This window comes from Diadema antillarum, unplaced genomic scaffold (genome assembly GCF_040938485.1).
Source record: "Diadema antillarum isolate AM-2024a unplaced genomic scaffold, OU_Dant_1.0 scf00000087, whole genome shotgun sequence".
NCBI lineage: Eukaryota > Metazoa > Echinodermata > Echinoidea > Diadematoida > Diadematidae > Diadema > Diadema antillarum.
The window spans coordinates 652,806-670,938 of NW_027270976.1; the positions used below are offsets into that span (position 1 = coordinate 652,806).

The window sequence follows — 18,133 nt, forward strand, 5'->3', positions numbered from 1 at the left end:
CGCGTACCCTGGAGCAATGGGCGTCTACCAGTTGTACAAGTAATATTCACACTCGGTTTTACATGTGGAGTCTCGTCAACACGTGTTGTATAGATAACACCGAATGCAATGCCGAACATATTAATAGCAGTCTCCCTCGCCTTCACTCAGGCCGGAAGCACAGCAGCTCAGGGGCGCCAGAGATCAACAGAGGCGGAGCAGAATCTAAGAATCTGATGTAGAAGGGCATGGCAGAACCTACTGAGTGAGTACTTTGTCTCTCTCGTCATGCAATTTAAGGCCTCCCTTTTTTGCATTTCATCGCTTTCCTTGCAGGTTACACAAGACAAAACGTAGCATCGGCCAGTAGTAGCATCTGCACTTGACCGAAAGATCGGTCTGTATTTGTCCGTCGGGGAATGTTCCGCGGAGACTGCGTCTGGCTTCACGGATCCCCTCAACAGCGTTTATTGGCAAAATATAAAAGAGTCCTCCGGACATCTTTCTGTCTACATCTGCACAAGTGTCTTTAACCTAGGCCTAACTCTAAAAAAAGGTAGAGACTAGGCCCTACGTCATGATTGTTATAATATAAGTTTAGGTCTATAATTAGTCACCGTCTAACGTTATATTAAAAAAAAATGTTAACGTAAATTTACTGCAGATTCCCTTGATTTTTTGGAGGTTGATCTTGACCTGTACTGTAGTACTAGTAGGCCTACCGGTATGGTACCTGCTAGGTTTTGTCTATTTTAACGTTTAGTTTGTTTGTTTGTTTGTTCATTTTCCATCTTAGAAGATGGCATTTCAGCTGCACTAAATTAGTCTTCCATAATCCTAACTACACACAGCCGCTGTGGCGAAGCTGCATGTCTATACCCTCTTTTGTCTCTTTTTGACGTTGTCATTTTCAGCGGTGGGTCTGTAAGGGAACATAATATGTAAACGGTTGTAACAGATACGCCGGGCCGAGAGAGGGCGGAAAGGAACGAAAGATGGCGACTGTCAACGGAGGACTTACGTTGACGTTTCGGTACCGAAGACCGAATTAAAAGTGTTCGAAAGGCAATTCCCTGTCTGGTTCTAGTGTCATTCCCTGTTGTGCAAAGTTGTCCCCTTTCAGGTCTACCGGTACGGTATCTTTGTTTATTGTAGAAAACTAAAATATAAGGAATCCCCATAGTCTATGATATTCATTCAATAATCGATGTGCGATTTTTAAATAAAATTATGTCGAAAACCCGCTGAAATCCGTGATTAAAATCAGGTCTGTAAGCGTCCGTATATTGCTTCACTCCTCATCTTCTGCGTGTTATTTGAATGGCAATCACTCTCGTATACTACAACGTAGCGGAAAAGTTCATAATGACCTTGTCGGAGCGGAAGTGACCCATGCAAAGGTCAAATCATGAGAGCAGTACGCGCGGAAATACATGTACGGTAACAATCTACTCCGAAAAATTCAACAATAAGGTCTGGATACCAACAAAACACCAAATTCAACTGAACCATCAGCAAAATACGATGTAGGTGAGAGGTAAAAATCATCTTACTGTTAAAATCGAGCAAAATAAAAGAAATTTTATGTGATTTTGCCGTCAAAAGCGACGGTCGTTTACAACGTTTAAACACTAGTACTGTAAAAGTGGAAATTTTCGCAGTGTTCAAATTTTCGCGCATTTCGCGCTACCAGAAACTAGTGCGAAAATGAAAGCACGCGAACATTTTTGCTTGCCATATGTGCCTGTGCGTGATGTCTTGATTCCGCGGAATTAAAAACATGTGAAACTCTTCCGACCTGATCAAGCGCGAAAAATTAGTCACGCAAAAATATCCACTTTTACAGTACCGGTATATGTCGGACTGCTGTGCGAAGCACAGCGGTCTGGTCAGGCTACCATAATCCATGCCCATTGGATGCCATTGCCATGGCCCATGGGGCCTTATATGGGAATGATGGGGTCCAGTTTAGTGGTGTAAACTCGAGCTATGGTCGGATCGGAAAATCGGATCGGTAAATTTTCCGTAAAATCGGTATCGGATCGGAAATCGGTAAAATGATCGGCAACTTTTTTTTGCGCCATGTTTGTTTGCGCCGTGTTTGTTTGTTTGGTTTGTTTGTTTGTTTTTTGGCTTGTTTGTGTGTTTTTCTTCTACCCCCCCCCCCATACGTGCGTGATTCCACATTTTTTTTTTTTTTTTTTTTTTTTTATTGCTTGTGGCTCGATTCACGCTCTGTGTCTGTCCGAGTGGCGCTCTGTGACAACGCATAACGGCGAAGCTGTTCTTAAACCCAACTTATTTTTCTAGATGTACTCTTGTCGTGTGGTCACTGAAAATTACATGCGTTATCGCCTGCAAGCTGTTTGTTTTCACTCCAGTCAACCGGAAGTGACGTGTAGCCGACCGCAAGAATACTATGTACATGAATACTCAGGGGTGGATCCAGGAATTCTGTAAAGGGGGGGGGGGGGCGCAACTAATATTTCTGATGCCACTTCCAGGTTTCATTTCATTTTTTTCCCTTTTTATTTCTTTTGTTTTTAACGAAAAATAAAGGGGAGCGTGCGCCAGTTGCACCCCCCTCTGGATCCGCCACTGATACTAATGTCATAGTCATACACTACATGTATGTATGTCACATACTGAAAGATAAAAACAGCGAATGATGCATGTAAATTAGTAATGAAATCGTCGGGTGAGAATGAGAAGGGCGTTATTGTGCCTCGAACACTATGGGTGGTATTCTGAAATCCTTCCTAGGAAGAAATTTCTTCCTAAGTCAGGATTTTTTCCTAAGTGGCATTCTGAAAATCTTCCTAAGTTTCTTCCTAAGTAGACTTAGGAAGAAACTTAGGAAGGGGGCGGGAATATGCAAATTTCTGACTTAGGAAGAAGTTGGTATTCTAGAATGCACTTAGGAAAGAATTTTAGGAAAATATTTAGGAAAGCTCCACCCCTGTCCTAAGTACGTTGTTAAGAATAGCAAACTGCAAGCATCGTGATAGGCGCGCTTGTCAGTCATTGCGCGCACATGTACTTTGATGCGCGAAATGAGCGTGAGAAAGGGGACATGCCGCGCCCTCGTGTATTTGACCCTACGTCATAGTAATATGCGATTGTCATTGGCAGACATCGGTTAGTTCCTTATGATACGGCATTTCGTATTGGCTTAGGAAAGGACGTGGGCGGGAATAAGGATGGCCTAATTTGCATTAAGAAGTGCCTAGGAAGAAATTTCAGAATACCAATTTTGTCTTTCCTAGGCACTTCCTAAGTTTCTGACTTAGGAAGAAACTTAGGAAGAAACTTAGGAAGATTTTCAGAATACCACCCTATGGCTTTAGTGGCAAATTAATGTCCTTATCATTCTCATCCGACAAAATACAATTTTGCAAATAAAAATTGATACAGACATAAAAAGTTGAATTTGCAATGCTGAAAGTGAATAATCAATTTAAAACAAACTAACAGGAAAAAAAGAAAACAGTGAGTTTGACCTGGCTGGCAGTCCTGAACTTACGGCTAGAATATTCTCAAGTATAAAGCCAGTTCATTCATTGATTATATGTACTGGTAAATTTTGATTTCATGCATGCATGTGACACATTTCACACCAACAGACATCAGTTATACTGTGCTGGTAGTGGCATATATATGCAATATACAGTATATATAATGCATATTTTAGTCAGTGGATGAAGTGTAAGCATGAATTTGAATGAACTGTCTATGTGACTACAGGCCATACTGTAATATTGCTGTTGTCACATAGTATAAGTTTGCGGATGATCTCTTCGATTTTACAAGGCAGTATTTTTATTCCTTTTCGTTTTTTACGCGGTAGGCAACCATGTCAAACACTGATACATTGTAAGTCCAATGGATGGTTGTCTTGACTTTGGGTTCACAGTGTGAGTTTTACAATGCATCTTCAAGGTCAAACCTGTCCAAGGTGTGTGTACTTAATTGTACAATTATTCCAAAGTTCAAAAGTCTGATATCAAATAGGGGACATCAGCAGTTGAGATTTTTGTCAAGTGTTTTCAGCTAATAAATGCTTATAGCTATAGTGAAATCCTTCACCCAAGTCTGACATCTGTTAATAAATTTTGTGCAAATGTACTATATTTCCTGCTGAACAAGAACTGGATTAGGTAAGTGCAGTGAGATGGCCATTGATATCACAACATGTATAACTTTCCTTGTAATGTACAATTCCTCCTTCAAATGCCATTTGTCTGATCTATGGACATTCATCATCCTTGGCTGGATATCACTTATTTCATTTCACCATCAGTCATCAATTTGCACAATGTTTAAAGGTACACAAGTGCATAAATTCATCCATTGAACTAGGCATTTGCCCCACAATTTGGCTATATTAGAGTTATGTGTACCAATGTTAATGTACTGTATAAGCTGTTATTACCTCCGCCAAGGGGGGAGGTTATGTTTTCGTTACTGTTTGTTTGTTCGTTCGTTCATTCGTTCGTTTGTCCGTGCGCAAAATAACTCAAAAAGTAGTTAACGGACTGGGACTAAACTTGCAGGAAAGGTTGAGAATGACACAAGTATCAAACGATTAACTTTTGGTAGTGATCTGAGAATTTTGGGGGAATTTATGAAGGATTTGTAATATCTTAGCAGGTAGGGTCAATGAACTTGCGAGTTCAGGCTGCGCGCATTTGAGGTTTGCATGCACGCACTAAAGTGCGTGCTCTAGTTTCTGTTAGGGCGAGGCGCGGCGTGCAGCTGAGGGTTTATGACGTACACATGTAACAAAGGCTTCTATATTTGGATTCGGGCGACTCTGCACACAATGCAGTACGTATGGGTGGAAATAATAGGAGAACAAGATCAGTGGTGGAAATGAGCTGCATGCTTGGCGGAGGTCTGCGCTCTCAGAGTGCTTTTCTAGTTTTCACAAGGGTTTGATTTTCGCGAATTTCGCGAATCACAGCTGGACCGCAAATTTGAGACCACGCGAAAATGGCATCATGCGCTAAGGTAATAGTGCGCTTATGATGGGCTCTATGTCCATACGCGAAAACAATATCCCGTGAAAATGTTCGTGCCCTCCTCATTCGTAAAAATATCTGTACGCGAAAATAACAGCGTATACAGTAAGTAATTATCTAGTCTGGCTTCCAGACCATCTGCCTGTACTATTTTGCTGCCCAGAATATGGATGCCCTCTAACGACGAAAGCAGTAGAAGGTTCAGGTAAATGGTCCTTGTTGAAGGCATAGGCACCACCTGACTTCATTGCAGGTGTGTCGCCAGAGAGGACGCATTTTGTGGAAGGGACTTGTGGAAGGGCAAATGGTCTGGAAACCAGACTAAGCAATACCAGGTACAGAATCTCAAACAGAGCACTATGATCATAATATAATCTGATATTTTAATAATATGTGTTGGCTGTGAGTATGAGCTACTGTAGTATATGATTTGTACACTTTGAGTATTATAGACTGTTCAAGATACTAGACCATGAGAGCAAGATTTTTGTTTTAAACGTAATACACAGAAATTTTAGTGTATCACTGCTGAGTGGCTCCAATGAATAGAGCTATGCTATCGTCAGCAGTGTTTAAATGTGTGTGTCAGGTTCGAGCGTGCTTGTAGGTATCATATTCTCTGTGCACGTAATGTGTCAAACGTTTTGTTCATTTCCCATTATTTTGACTTTAATGAGATGGAAGTGAGATTTGCAGTCACGTCACTGTATTATTGCAAATGACTATCAGTGGGCTAAGAAACTACATGCTTAGGTAGAGTTTGTGCAAGTGATGATATCGTCAAAGACACAAAGTATTCACTAACTGTTCATGGTATCCTACTTCCCTTTGTGTTGTGTATTGCAGGCTTTCATACAAGGCAAGATCTCATATGTTGAGCCATCAGCAGAAAGCACTCAAGATGGCAGGAGGCCGGATATACCTCGCCATTTTAATTCTAGCACTGTGCATTTTGTCTGGGGAGTGCAGAGAGGAAGAGTCGTCTCGGAAACCCAACATCGTTATCTTTATCATGGATGATGTTGGGATGGGAGATATTGGCTGCTTTGGTAATACTACCATGAACACACCGAACATAGACCAGCTTGCCAGAGAGGGCGCCAAACTCTCACAACACATCGCCCATCCCATATGCACCCCAAGTAGGGCAGCCCTTATGACAGGCCGCTATGCGATAAGAAGTGGTAAGTAAAAAGGGAAATTCAAGCAACACAAAAGGGATATTATCTATGACACTCAAATCATGTTGGAGCTATCCAATAATAGTGTCACTTGTTTGTAGCATGGAGGATTGGCACAGACGAATCCCTAGTTTGTCATCATGGCCTTCCTGATGGACTAAGGCACATTTCTACACCTTAGTGGGCTTACTACATTAAAAATGGCCCTTCCCTTTTGCATTCCTTCCCAAATAGCACAGAACATGATATATTCCACCAGAATGACAAGACTATTGTAAATCTATAACATTTGTGTGATATTTGAAGGTTGTTAGCCGTTAAAATTCAAATAATGCACCAAACGCTCACTGTAACGTATTCTGCGTACTAGGCACAGCTGCATACATTAAATTCTCCTGTGGTTGTAATATGATACTTATACTTCGAGCAACAGATATGCATGTTAAAGCTGTCAGAAAAGAAGAATTCACTAGCTTCTCATACTTTGTTATCAATGGCAAATAACAACACACCACTTACATGAACTACATGTACATGTACAACTAAGTGCATCACACAGGTCTGTAAAACTAGACTAGTATTTACATTGTAATTTTTTCGTAGTATGAAAAAATTATTCAAATCTTGATGGTCAATTTAACTAAACAAATAAAGACCCTCTTGAGTTCAAAATTTACAGGAGGTTTCCAAATAGTGTTTTCTTCAATACCTAAGTGTTCTCACCAATTTTTCAAAAATTTGCATGCAAAAGGGATTGGCTGTCTTTAACAACTAGGTCAAGTATGGATGGACTTGTGAATGCTGATGATATAGCATGCAAGTTGATAGAGGGTTAAAGTCCATTTTCCTCTCTCTGTATTAAAGGTTAGATGGTTGATTTCCTTCCTTGACAGCCATTCTTTAAAACTTCCTGGTAGCAGCAGATTTATGATGGGGAGATCAGGGCCCCATTTCATAAAAGTTGATATGATAACAACCCTTGCTGCAATGGCAAATTCCCATAGCAACAGCCAAGCAGGAAGCTGGATTCTTCTTGTTGCTGTATGGGGGGGGGGGGGGGGGGGGGGTCTTCAATAAGGTTTTCTGGTGGCTACTGGGAAACTTAAAGTAGTTTTCACTTGTCCAATTAGGTAAGTGCTATAGAAGGAGAAGAAATCATAATCTCTTCATTTTACCCTGGCTACATGCTATGGAGGAGTTATGCGCTCTGTCACAAGTGTGAACAAGTTGCTTTTACAAATGAGAGCACTTCTGTTTGAGTATGCATCATTCCTACAAGCATAACAAATTTAGTGAGCAACTTTCAAGTGCTAATAAAACCTTGTGCAAGATGGTCAAATGTTAAAGGGATTGTATAGTTTTGGTTGAGAACTATCCTCAGGTTTCTAACATTTTTTGGTGAGATAATGATAAACCTCTTAGGAAATGTGAAAGAGCGTGTAATTCCGAGAGGAATTCAACATATATTTGATGAAAATTGGTTTTGAAATGGCTGAGATATCCAAAACAAAGCGATCTGAATAAAAGGTGGGACCCACCTTTTATTACAATCACTTTGTTTTACTTTGTTTTTTTGATATCTCATCCATTCCCAAAACCAATTTCTATCAATTAAACTTTGAAGTCCTCTTTGAATTGTATGCTCTGCGCTATTTATAAGTGATTTCTTGATATCTTGCAAAAGAATTAAAAGCCTTTAATCCTCATCTCCACCAATACTGTACTATCCTTTTAACTTTTTGTGAGATACGGATATTCCTTTTTTAGTTCTTGGGCTTTAGCAACAAGGAGATTTGAAGAGAAACTGAAAAAAATTATTACAATATTATCACCACTTTGCTTCCATTGAGTGACCAATGAGGAAAAAAAAAATCTGTGAGGAATGAGGTATACGCTATATTACTAATCACTGTTAGTGTCATCCGCTACAAAGGCCTCATTAATGTTCATAATTTCTTTTTCCTGTCATGTACAGAGTAAGCAGTCAGCATATTGGGCTTCTTTTTTACCCTAAAAGAATTTTGGCCAAGTAATTTAGCATCTATCTAACCCTGTATTAACATATATGAAAAGAATGTTATAATATTTGTTTGACTATGCAATTATTTCAGTCTCATAATCTCTTCTTTTTTCTCTCTCTGTCTTCAAGGGATGTGTTCCTATCACATCATGAGGGTGATTTCCTTCATCTCAGCACCAGCAGGATTACCTTCCAATGAAACAACAATAGCTGAACTTGCCAAGACTGTTGGCTACTCAACTGGTCTCATAGGTAAATCTTTGATGTCAAGTCTGTATGACACTTAACCAGGCATGATTAGCCAGTAGTTTATGAGCGTCTTTGCAGATAATTTATTTATTTATTTATTTTTTTTAATTATTATTATTATTATTTATTTTTTTATTTTATTTTTTTTTTTGGGGGGGGGGTCACTGATTTATTTTTCATCCAAGCAACGAAGCTTTTTATGAAGCAATTTATTATTTCTCAGTTTTATGTGCTGTGTGGTCCTGCATAGTTCCCATGACTGCACTTACTGTAAACCAGATGTAGTTCTATCGCGGTTAGGAAATCAATTCCAATTCAATGGATGAGTTGTGCATGGCTTGGCTGCTTCAACTCATAGTGATTGATAGTAATGCCAAAGCCTTGATGAAGTGTTCATGTCTTAACCTTCCCACCTTTTAGACTACCAATTGTTACTTTATTCTATAGGTTATGAACACACCAAATCCACTGCTACTGCACAAACGAAAACAATGTTGGAAGACTGATGAAGGCTTCTTTGTTAACCCCTTAGAGACGAGTCCCTAGTATTCTCTGGCAGGTGTCTATGGGAAATGCGTGTTGTAGCAAAATCAAACCGTCCTCAACAAGTTAACATCAAGGTGTCATATTTGAATGGTTCAATAGTAAAAGAAATATGTAATATTCTATGATACATTCGCTCTATCTATGTGTTGCTACTAGACTGTGTGCAAGGTCAGTACTTGAAGTTATTCCCCATTCAAAGGGACAAGTATCAATGCTTTTTTAATTGTGTGTTTTTGACAGGCAAGTGGCATTTGGGCTTCACCTGCTCCCCAGATGATGGGTGTTCAGACCCAAACAGTCAAGGTTTTGACTACTTCTATGGCCTCCCCTTAACCAACATCCTGGACTGCGGCAGTGGGACTGTCTTTGAGGCATGGCGCAAGAACTTCTACACTGAGGTTGCTGTGGCACTGGCTGTCTTAAACCTGACAACATTTGTTCTTGTGATGTGCAAATTTGCCCCCCAGAGGATGTTGTACATTGTCACAGTCTTGAGTGTATTGTTCTACATATTTTGCCTGCTGATACCTAGGATAATAGCCACCATGAACTGTGTCATCATGGAGAATAAAAGAGTAGTGGAGCAGCCATTATCATACACTAACTTAACACAGAGACACACCCAAAAGGCACTCAAGTTCCTGGAGTCCAACAGGGACAACCCCTTTCTATTGGTGATGTCATTCCTGCAAGCACACACAGAACTCTATGCTGAACCTCACTTCAGAAACAGTAGTCGACATGGCATGTATGGAGCTGCTGTGGAGGAATTAGACTGGAGTGTTGGACAGATTATGGGAAAACTGCACAGACTTGGATTAGCACAAGATACATTTGTCTATATAACATCAGATAATGGTGCACATGTTGAGGAGTTCACAAAGCATGGTCACCGAGAGGGCGGCTCGAATGGCATTTACAAAGGTACAGTGAATTCAACACCAGCAATGTAACTGATGCAAGCAGTAATATGGTGGCTATAGTTACATTGCTTTCATACAAGTTGTATGATATTTAGACCCATGACATGCTTGAGTGAATTGATCAGTAGAATGTGAAATAGATATTGTCAGAATGATGATCCAGGTTGCATACCAGTTACTTTATATTGTTCTTGTTTTAGTGCAAAAATTAGGTAATACCCCAAAATAATGCTAATTGGAAGGAATCTCCATGTTTACTGGTTTCCTATATTGGTAATCTGTATTCAAATAATTGCTCGACAAAAGTGATCATGACAATGTTTATCCTAATTACCAGTGCAGTGTCATATGTCATCATGTAAAGATTGTAACAATAAAGGAGAACATCTACTTCTTGATATCTTTATTAACCTGATGATAGAAGCATTCACTTGCCAATGCTTGTTAGGGCTCTTTAATAACATAGTGAACAGTTTGCTTGTTAGGAGTGCAAGTTCTTTCATGGCATTTAGTTCTTGATGACTCTCTAATATATGTTGGAGGTAGTGAACATTTTAGTTTTAATCAGATGGATGATTTTAGTAAATGTGAAATAGATAGTAATGAGAAAGTAAAGTAAGTTTTCATTTTCACTGCTAAACTGAAAGACTATAAGTGGATAGTATTGTTTTGTCACAAACTGCAGTATGAAGTAGGAAATTATTTTCATTGATCTGAATATCTGCTGTCTTTTATTTTGTGTACTCATTGGCAGGTGGAAAAGCTAATTGTTTTGAGGGTGGCATCCGTGTGCCAACAATCGCAAGTTACCCTGGTGTGATACCAGCAGGCTCTGAGGTGTCTGAACCAACCAGTGTCATCGACGTACTGCCCACAGTGGCCGGCCTGATCGGGGCTCAGGTGCCCACAGATAGAGCCATTGATGGCAAGGATATGATGCCTCTCATGACCCAACACGTAGACAGGTCACCACACAAATTTCTCTTCCAATATTGTGGGGCTTACCTGCATGGAGCCAGATACACACCTCCAGATGGTGAGTTAAGGCACTGTCTTCATAGAAAACAGGCTACAAATATGTAGGTTTTTGTGTTTTTTGTGAGTACCTGTTACTCGCAGCATCACAGTGTAATTGTAGCTTCGTGCATATTTATTCCTCACACTTACAAGTAAGGAATAAGTCTTATTAATGTGTCTGACAGATATAGTAATTTGTCCATTTGTTTTCTGCAAATAATTATGACACAAGAGCTACAAGATAGAGGATTAAAATTGCCCCCTAAATTTTATTGTGTATTAAATCCTCAAAACCAATGTGTGCCAATGTTGTAATAAATATGTAACATTCATCATTACTTAAAATATGCAAAGATGGAGTTTTGTAGTCCATGGCTATTCTGTATGAATGCTATTGAAAGAGTAAGTGGTTTACAAAAGGGCAGGAAAAATACAAACCAAATCAGATCTGTGATAGTAGATATAGACAGAAATTTAAAAACATAGCATACCTGAGACCCAAATGGTTGATTCTGTCAAAGACATATAATTTGATATTTAACAACTTTACCATGTACAGATTATGTATGAAAAAAGTACATTGGATTATTGGTCCTTTCCATATGTATATAAACAAATATAACAAAGAAAGGAAACTATTTGCTCTTGTTCAGGGAAAGCTGTGTACAAGCTCCACTATGCCACCGTCAACTTCGTACCAGGGCCTGATGGCACCTTAGGTTGCTTTGATGCCTACCCCTGCCGCTGTGAAGGACCCACCACAATCCACCATGACCCGCCCCTCATCTATGAACTAACATCTGACCCTTCTGAGAGCTCACCTCTTGACCCCTCGACCCCAGAGATGAGAGCCATAATAGCCAAGGCCCGAGAAGCTGTAAGAGACCATCAGGCATCCATAGGACCCACAAGCTACCAGTTCTCTTTCATGAAGTTGATGCCAAGGGTTAGCGACCAACCATGCTGTGGTAGCTTCTGCCAGTGCACAGAAGATCACTCCACAGAGTTTAGCTACGATGCCATCCAACCAGACATACCTAGAAAGGACTGGACTCAATCAGGACACATAGGTGCTAGCTGAAAAATCACAGGTTAAAGGGAGTAGACATCTAACTTATCACTTCTTTTCCTTTCTTCCAGTTTGATATATCTTCTGCTTGCAGGTTTGTGCACTTGGTACTGCTTTGAGTTAAAGAATAATTGCAAGGCTGTCATTGAAGAATGTGGTCATATTATATCCATTTACCATGTGTTTTATCTGGTTTTGAAAACAAACTTGTCTTGTGATATTAGGACACAATATAATGATGCAGAATCATAGTCACTCATTGTGCCATGTTGCTTGTGTTCTTGATATGGAAATCATGCAGCTACAACGTGTACCTTGCATCATGTAATTCATACTAAAGACAGCTGAGATTGGCTGAGTTGCAGCTTACTATGGACACCAAATGGGAAGATGATATAAGAATGCCATCAACCTCAGCATCTAGGACTGATGTGTTAACAGGATTGGCGTGTATGTGGCATTCCACCTTCCAAATTTAAATGTTGATAAAAACAATTGCATTGTGCATTGTGCAGAATTACTGGGGAGCAGGCTGTGATCCATCAATAGCTTTTATTTTGGAAGTAAAATGTAAATCATTATGCAGCTGAAAAAAAATACAATGAAGTTAAGACCACCCTTTGGGTTGAATACCAGAAAAGAATTGAATAAAAAGAAGCAACATATGAAATTATTTCAACCTACAATCAATGTATGGCAACAAAACACAATATCTTTGACTATGTACAAGTTCTGTGACAGTAGAAACCAAACACTTTGTAGAGCCCCATGACATTTACGCTATTAGTACATAATTGCTGACCCATTGTCTCTTGATGTAGAGTGACCTGTGATAGGGGTCATATACTTTCTTCTTTTTGCTGTCCACTGTACATTACTGCACATCAATAAAAACAAACTGAAAGAAAAAAATATGATGTATGTTAGTAAGTCAACAGACAAGTTGAATGAATTATCGTATGCTCAGAGGATTGTTGCAGTGATCTGTGGTTGATTGATGAGGTATGGTATCTGCTGAACTGAGAGAATTTTAGAGAATGCTTAGAAACATTATCAGCTACATGTACATGTAATGCTATTGTTTTTCTGACCTCGGAAAAACCAGTGTCTTTTATATGTAGCTTGAAGGTTGAAATGATAATAGCAGTAATTCAAAGTTTGTTATGCCTCTGCCATCAGTTTTGCCAGAAGCATTATGTTTTTTGGTTGTCAGTCCATTTTCCCGTCTGTCCTTCCATCGATTTTGTAATTAATTTTGTTGACAGTGTGACTTAAAGCCTGTTTGAAATTTCCTAATGAAACTTAGCATAGTGTATGTATGAGTGGATGATATTGAGCCTATCAACTTTTGGTTGCAAGTGTTCAAGGTCAAAGTTTGAGGTCTAATGCTTTAAATTTCCCTGTTCAATCTGTGCCATACCTGATTTTTTTTTTCTTGAAACTTACTGTATACCTGTTTTACCAGATAAAAATTCTCAAGGAAAATTTTGGGGCCATGGGGTCAATGGTCAAAGGTCAAGTTAAAATGCTGAAATTTCTCTTTTTTCCATGCCTCTGAAATCACTCAAGGTATCTTCATGAAACTTTGTACATATGCATGTACTGTCCAACGATGATTATCTTGGGAATTTTACATCATGGGGTCAAAGGGTCAAATGTTGGGTTAAAATGCTAAAATTTTACTATTCAATGCTGAAATTATCCTTTTTCTCCATACTTGGGAGATTGCTCAGTGTATAAATTTACTCACATTAGGTATATACATCTGTGCATGCATTACTGCACAATGATTCTATAGGTGGAGACTTATGCCATGAGGTCAAAGGTCAAGTGAAAATGTTAAAATGTCACAATTTCTACCCATATTTTGAAATAAGTATCATCATGAAAATGGATGTTACCAGGTAAGGGCAAGGGTGAAAGGTAAAGTGAAAGTGCTCAAATTCCAAAGTACTTACTTTCTGTGGCGATTTAGCCATTCACCCAAATGAAACCTGATTCAAGGAAAGTATAAACACCCAACACATTTATGATAAACATGTCATTTCAATTTTCTTTTGCCAATTATGTGAAACTGTCATCTCACATTGTCAAGATGTGCATTAGAAATATTGGGAGAACCATGCAATATGGTGAAGGCATGCCAATCGCCATAGCGACATTTCTAGTTTTTTATTTGGGGGGGGGGGGGGAGATGTGTGTATATGTGTGTATATTCTGATAGAATGTTGTGTATATATGCCAAACTAACACTATATTGCTCTTAGTTCTGAGGTAGTTCTTTGGCATCTGTAAGAGTGTGGTATTTATGTAAGGGCATGGTAAAATGTAGTGTAACTCGCCTTTGTAATTGACAATCTGCCCTTGCAATGTAGGGAATCACGATGCCTACATTTGACAGAAACACATATATCTTAATTATTTCTGTGTGAGAAGCAGAGTCGGCAGACTGCTGAGATATAGGAAACAAGCGATCAAACAAAACTTCCTGTTCATGGTAGACATCAAATATTTTCTTTGAGTGGCAAAGTGACTTCAAGGTGTTATATCAGGGTCTTTCTTTTCATGACAGAAACTAACCATTTCTTAACCATAGGGCAAAAGTTCCTTTTGGGACACCCACTCAAAATTCTAAATACACCTGCACTTGCCAAATGTATGTGCATGCGTGCGTGCATCCATGTGGAAGCTAACAAGGGTAGTGTAGTCTAGAGTGCTGTAATTGGAGTGGTTGTCCCAAAAGGAACTCTTTCCAACCATAGAAATCAGAAATTTGTCATGTAGTGATATACAGTATGTGCTCCTACCTCCATGCATTTTTTTAAATATCTTTGTATTCTTTCTCAGTATTATGCCTTGAGGGCAAAATAACAATTACAAATCGTCCTCGTATTTGATATAATTCATTTTATGTTTGTTTTTTTAACTGTTGTCTTGTTAAGAAGCAAATCTTGACAGAAATCAAAGATATTAATCCAGTGGAAAGATTGTTAAGATTGCTGACAAGCCATAGAAGAGTGATACCTCACTCTGAAAGTGTCAACATTTGCAGTCAGATAGGGTTCATAAGAGAGCAGGCTGCTACTGTATTCATCTATGCAATGAAAACATTTGCAATGTTAGGTATTGCCTAACCATTTTTATTTTGGTTGTTACATCATTTTTAATGCTAAAAAGTTCTGGTAACTTCCATATTAGGCATTGACTTTAGTAGAGATGATAGAAAGGTGTGCGTATATGAAAATCAAGAGCAGCTTCTTTTTTTTTTTTTTGGAAGATATTACATGATTGAGAATATTAAGTAAGAAATATCTAATGAGGCTAGAGCATTTGACTAACTTGTGACGCTAATGAGAAGTAGGATTTTGCCTGACAACTGGACAACAAATGATATGTTTTTGAAGTGCATTAAAATTCATCCATGCAGCTTTTCTAGCCACATAGTATAAAGCAATCTACTGAACCTGTCACAATTAAATGATATGTTTATGTGCATAGAAAACTGGTGTAACACATCAGTCTAATGGTCAAACTAGTTGCAGCTAAATCAGAAACTCTTCGGTTTGTAGTTCTTACAGTAAGATGGCAATTTCTGTAGAATTCAAATGAGTAGTGTCCTTTCATGTAAGAATACTGGTGTAACTCTTTCCAGCATTAAAAGTAATTTTGCTAGCCCCAAAATTACAAGTATCTTTGGTACATGCCATTATTTTCAACCCTGTTCTTAAAGCATTAAAACATTTGCTATGTGACAAAGTAGTTTTGCTGATTCTAAGGAACTTATAATATCAAATCCTCTCCTGTGTGGCAATGACAGTTTTTTTGGATTTTTTTTCAGAGGATAAACTTTGTTGACAAAAGTGACAACATTTAGTTGTGACTCCAGTATTCTTGCTTTTGATAATTTATAGAACTTGCATCACTGTATACTTACATGTATACTGCAGTGTATATGATAGGTGGTGTGTATTAATTTGTCAGTATTATATCCCCTACTTAATTCATGTTTTTACCTCATGTTGTAGTTTTAAGCGATATTGCCGTCTCCTGATGAATTACTTTTGCCTTCCATTTCTCTTCATGGTATCGATTTTGGTATCAAATTACATTGTGTGAAGAGACTGTGAAGTACATATGTATGTTTTTTATCTTCCAAATCCTTCAAAAGACCATTTTCTTGTCATTGTTTTGATGTACATTGTAATGTCTTTTTTTTATTTGGATGGATTTTTGGGGAACTAAGAAATTAGGATGGAACCGACATGCTTGTATATCTCTTTCTGTCAGGAAGTACTGATTTCTTTGCATTATCATAATCATGATATCATGAATTATACTAGGTACTTGTAAAAGAAGAAGGTGTGTCTGGTATTGAGTTTCTTAAAATTTCATTTTCAGCAATCAGTTGAGATAAGCAATAGGATGTGAAACTCAAAAGAAATTGGAGCATGATTTGGTTGTGGGGAAATGCACAATTTTCCTTGAAAATGTTGCTTACTTCCTTGTGTTGGAGTCTTTCATTTAGATTTTTCCATGAAATGGCTTTTTTAGACAAGTACTGCTTGCAATGTTATGCCGTGTGACATGATAGTGTCATGTTAGCTGCAAGTCTACCTTAGTATAGAACCCAAGATTGATGAGGACTTCAATTGTGATAGTGATGAATATGAAGGAAATTATTTGTGCAATCCATGATGCATTCCAGGTTTTCTGAGGGATGTCTAGGACATGCATGTTCAATGAACAAATGGTGTACTTGAATCTCTGATTTTATTCCTTCAACTTCAGTTATAGACATGTATGCTCAAATATTATGGTTCCAGTTCTCACTGAGAAAGCAGAGCAGTCTTGAACTATTTATATTAAGTATGTTTTTAAGATGTAATTTAATTGCTGTGATGATTGTATGCATATATATGTGTCTCAAAACTTATCAATATCGTCAAATAAAAACAGTGAAAGTACATGTAATCTTGATATGTTATGTTATCAGTCATGTGTCTTAAAAAGTTATGTAATACACGTAGTACTGAAGTGGTGTCAGTCTTGTTAAGTTCAGTGCTGGATGGAAAAAAAAAGAGACATACTTGCACAAGGCTTTGGGCAGTGGCCTAGAATGTGGTATGTGCAAGAATGGTAAGGAGGCATTGTGTTCACATTTATATGGTTGTTTAAAACCAGCTTCTGTTGCAATGAAGGGTGTAAGATCACTCTTCAGTTCTCTAGAAATGTAACCAAGTTCTTTCATCTTAGATTTGTTCACTATTATCAAAGAATACATTTTACTTTTTGTTTTTCATTCACATTTTGCAGAGAATTCATGAAAATTTTTTTAATGCAAATTTCACTTTTCCTGTGGCATTCCTATTTCGTTAAAACACATGCACATTGTGTACACGGAGTCACTTGAGAAGGGCATTTTGTGGAAAACAAGAGACCCGGGGGTCACGCGCTCACCTGAGTATCGCAAGTTCACCTTCCATGCATTCTTGCAGACTCTTACCTGAGAACATTGGAAACTTGTGGTGGGGGTAGCTTTGAGAATGGGGGCATTACATATTCCATCACACTGGTAAAAACACCTGTCAAGTACACTGTACTTTATAGAATATTGGATTATGCAGCTTGGGTGAAAAGACTTAAAGCCCTATCATTTTTTATTAGAACTAGTGAAAAATATTATTTAATATTCATTAATTTAGGAGGTTTAGACCCCTGGGGCCCCAAGGAAAGCATGGTGTCCATTCAAACACTATGAGATCTTATCCCTATGGGAATGCTACTTGACAAATTTGGTGAAAATCCATTATGTTGTTTTCAGCAAGAAGATGAAAATTTAGGCCTGCATTTTGACCCCCCCCCCCATCCCATCCCACTTCCTTGGGTCCCAATGGGATGGGGGGGGGGGGGGGGGGGGAGGGCACCCCTGATTCTCCCATGAACAAACTTGAAACAGTCATCAATATACTTAGTACTGACTCATTGTATTAACTTAGCTCAATCACTTCAAGTTCTAGAGTAAATCTGTAAAGATTCCTTACAGGGGGGGGGGGGGTGGGGAAGGGTGCCCATTTGATGGAATTGAGATTCTATCCCCCTAGGGATGCTACCTGCCAAGTTTGGTGAAA

At 38.6% G+C, this 18,133-nt stretch overlaps 1 protein-coding gene across 1 annotated transcript; it reads left to right on the plus strand.

Moving 5' to 3' along the window:
* Nucleotides 1-143: 143 nt before the first annotated feature.
* LOC139718051 (steryl-sulfatase-like) lies at nt 144-14,121 on the plus strand. Its single transcript, XM_071629540.1, has 6 exons — nt 144-244; nt 5,847-6,184; nt 8,331-8,453; nt 9,237-9,920; nt 10,674-10,955; nt 11,590-14,121. The coding sequence occupies exons 1-6, from the start codon at nt 228-230 to the stop codon at nt 12,015-12,017; spliced, it is 1,872 nt and encodes a 623-aa protein (XP_071485641.1). The 5' UTR covers nt 144-227; the 3' UTR covers nt 12,018-14,121.
* The last annotated feature ends 4,012 nt before the right edge of the window (nt 14,122-18,133 follow it).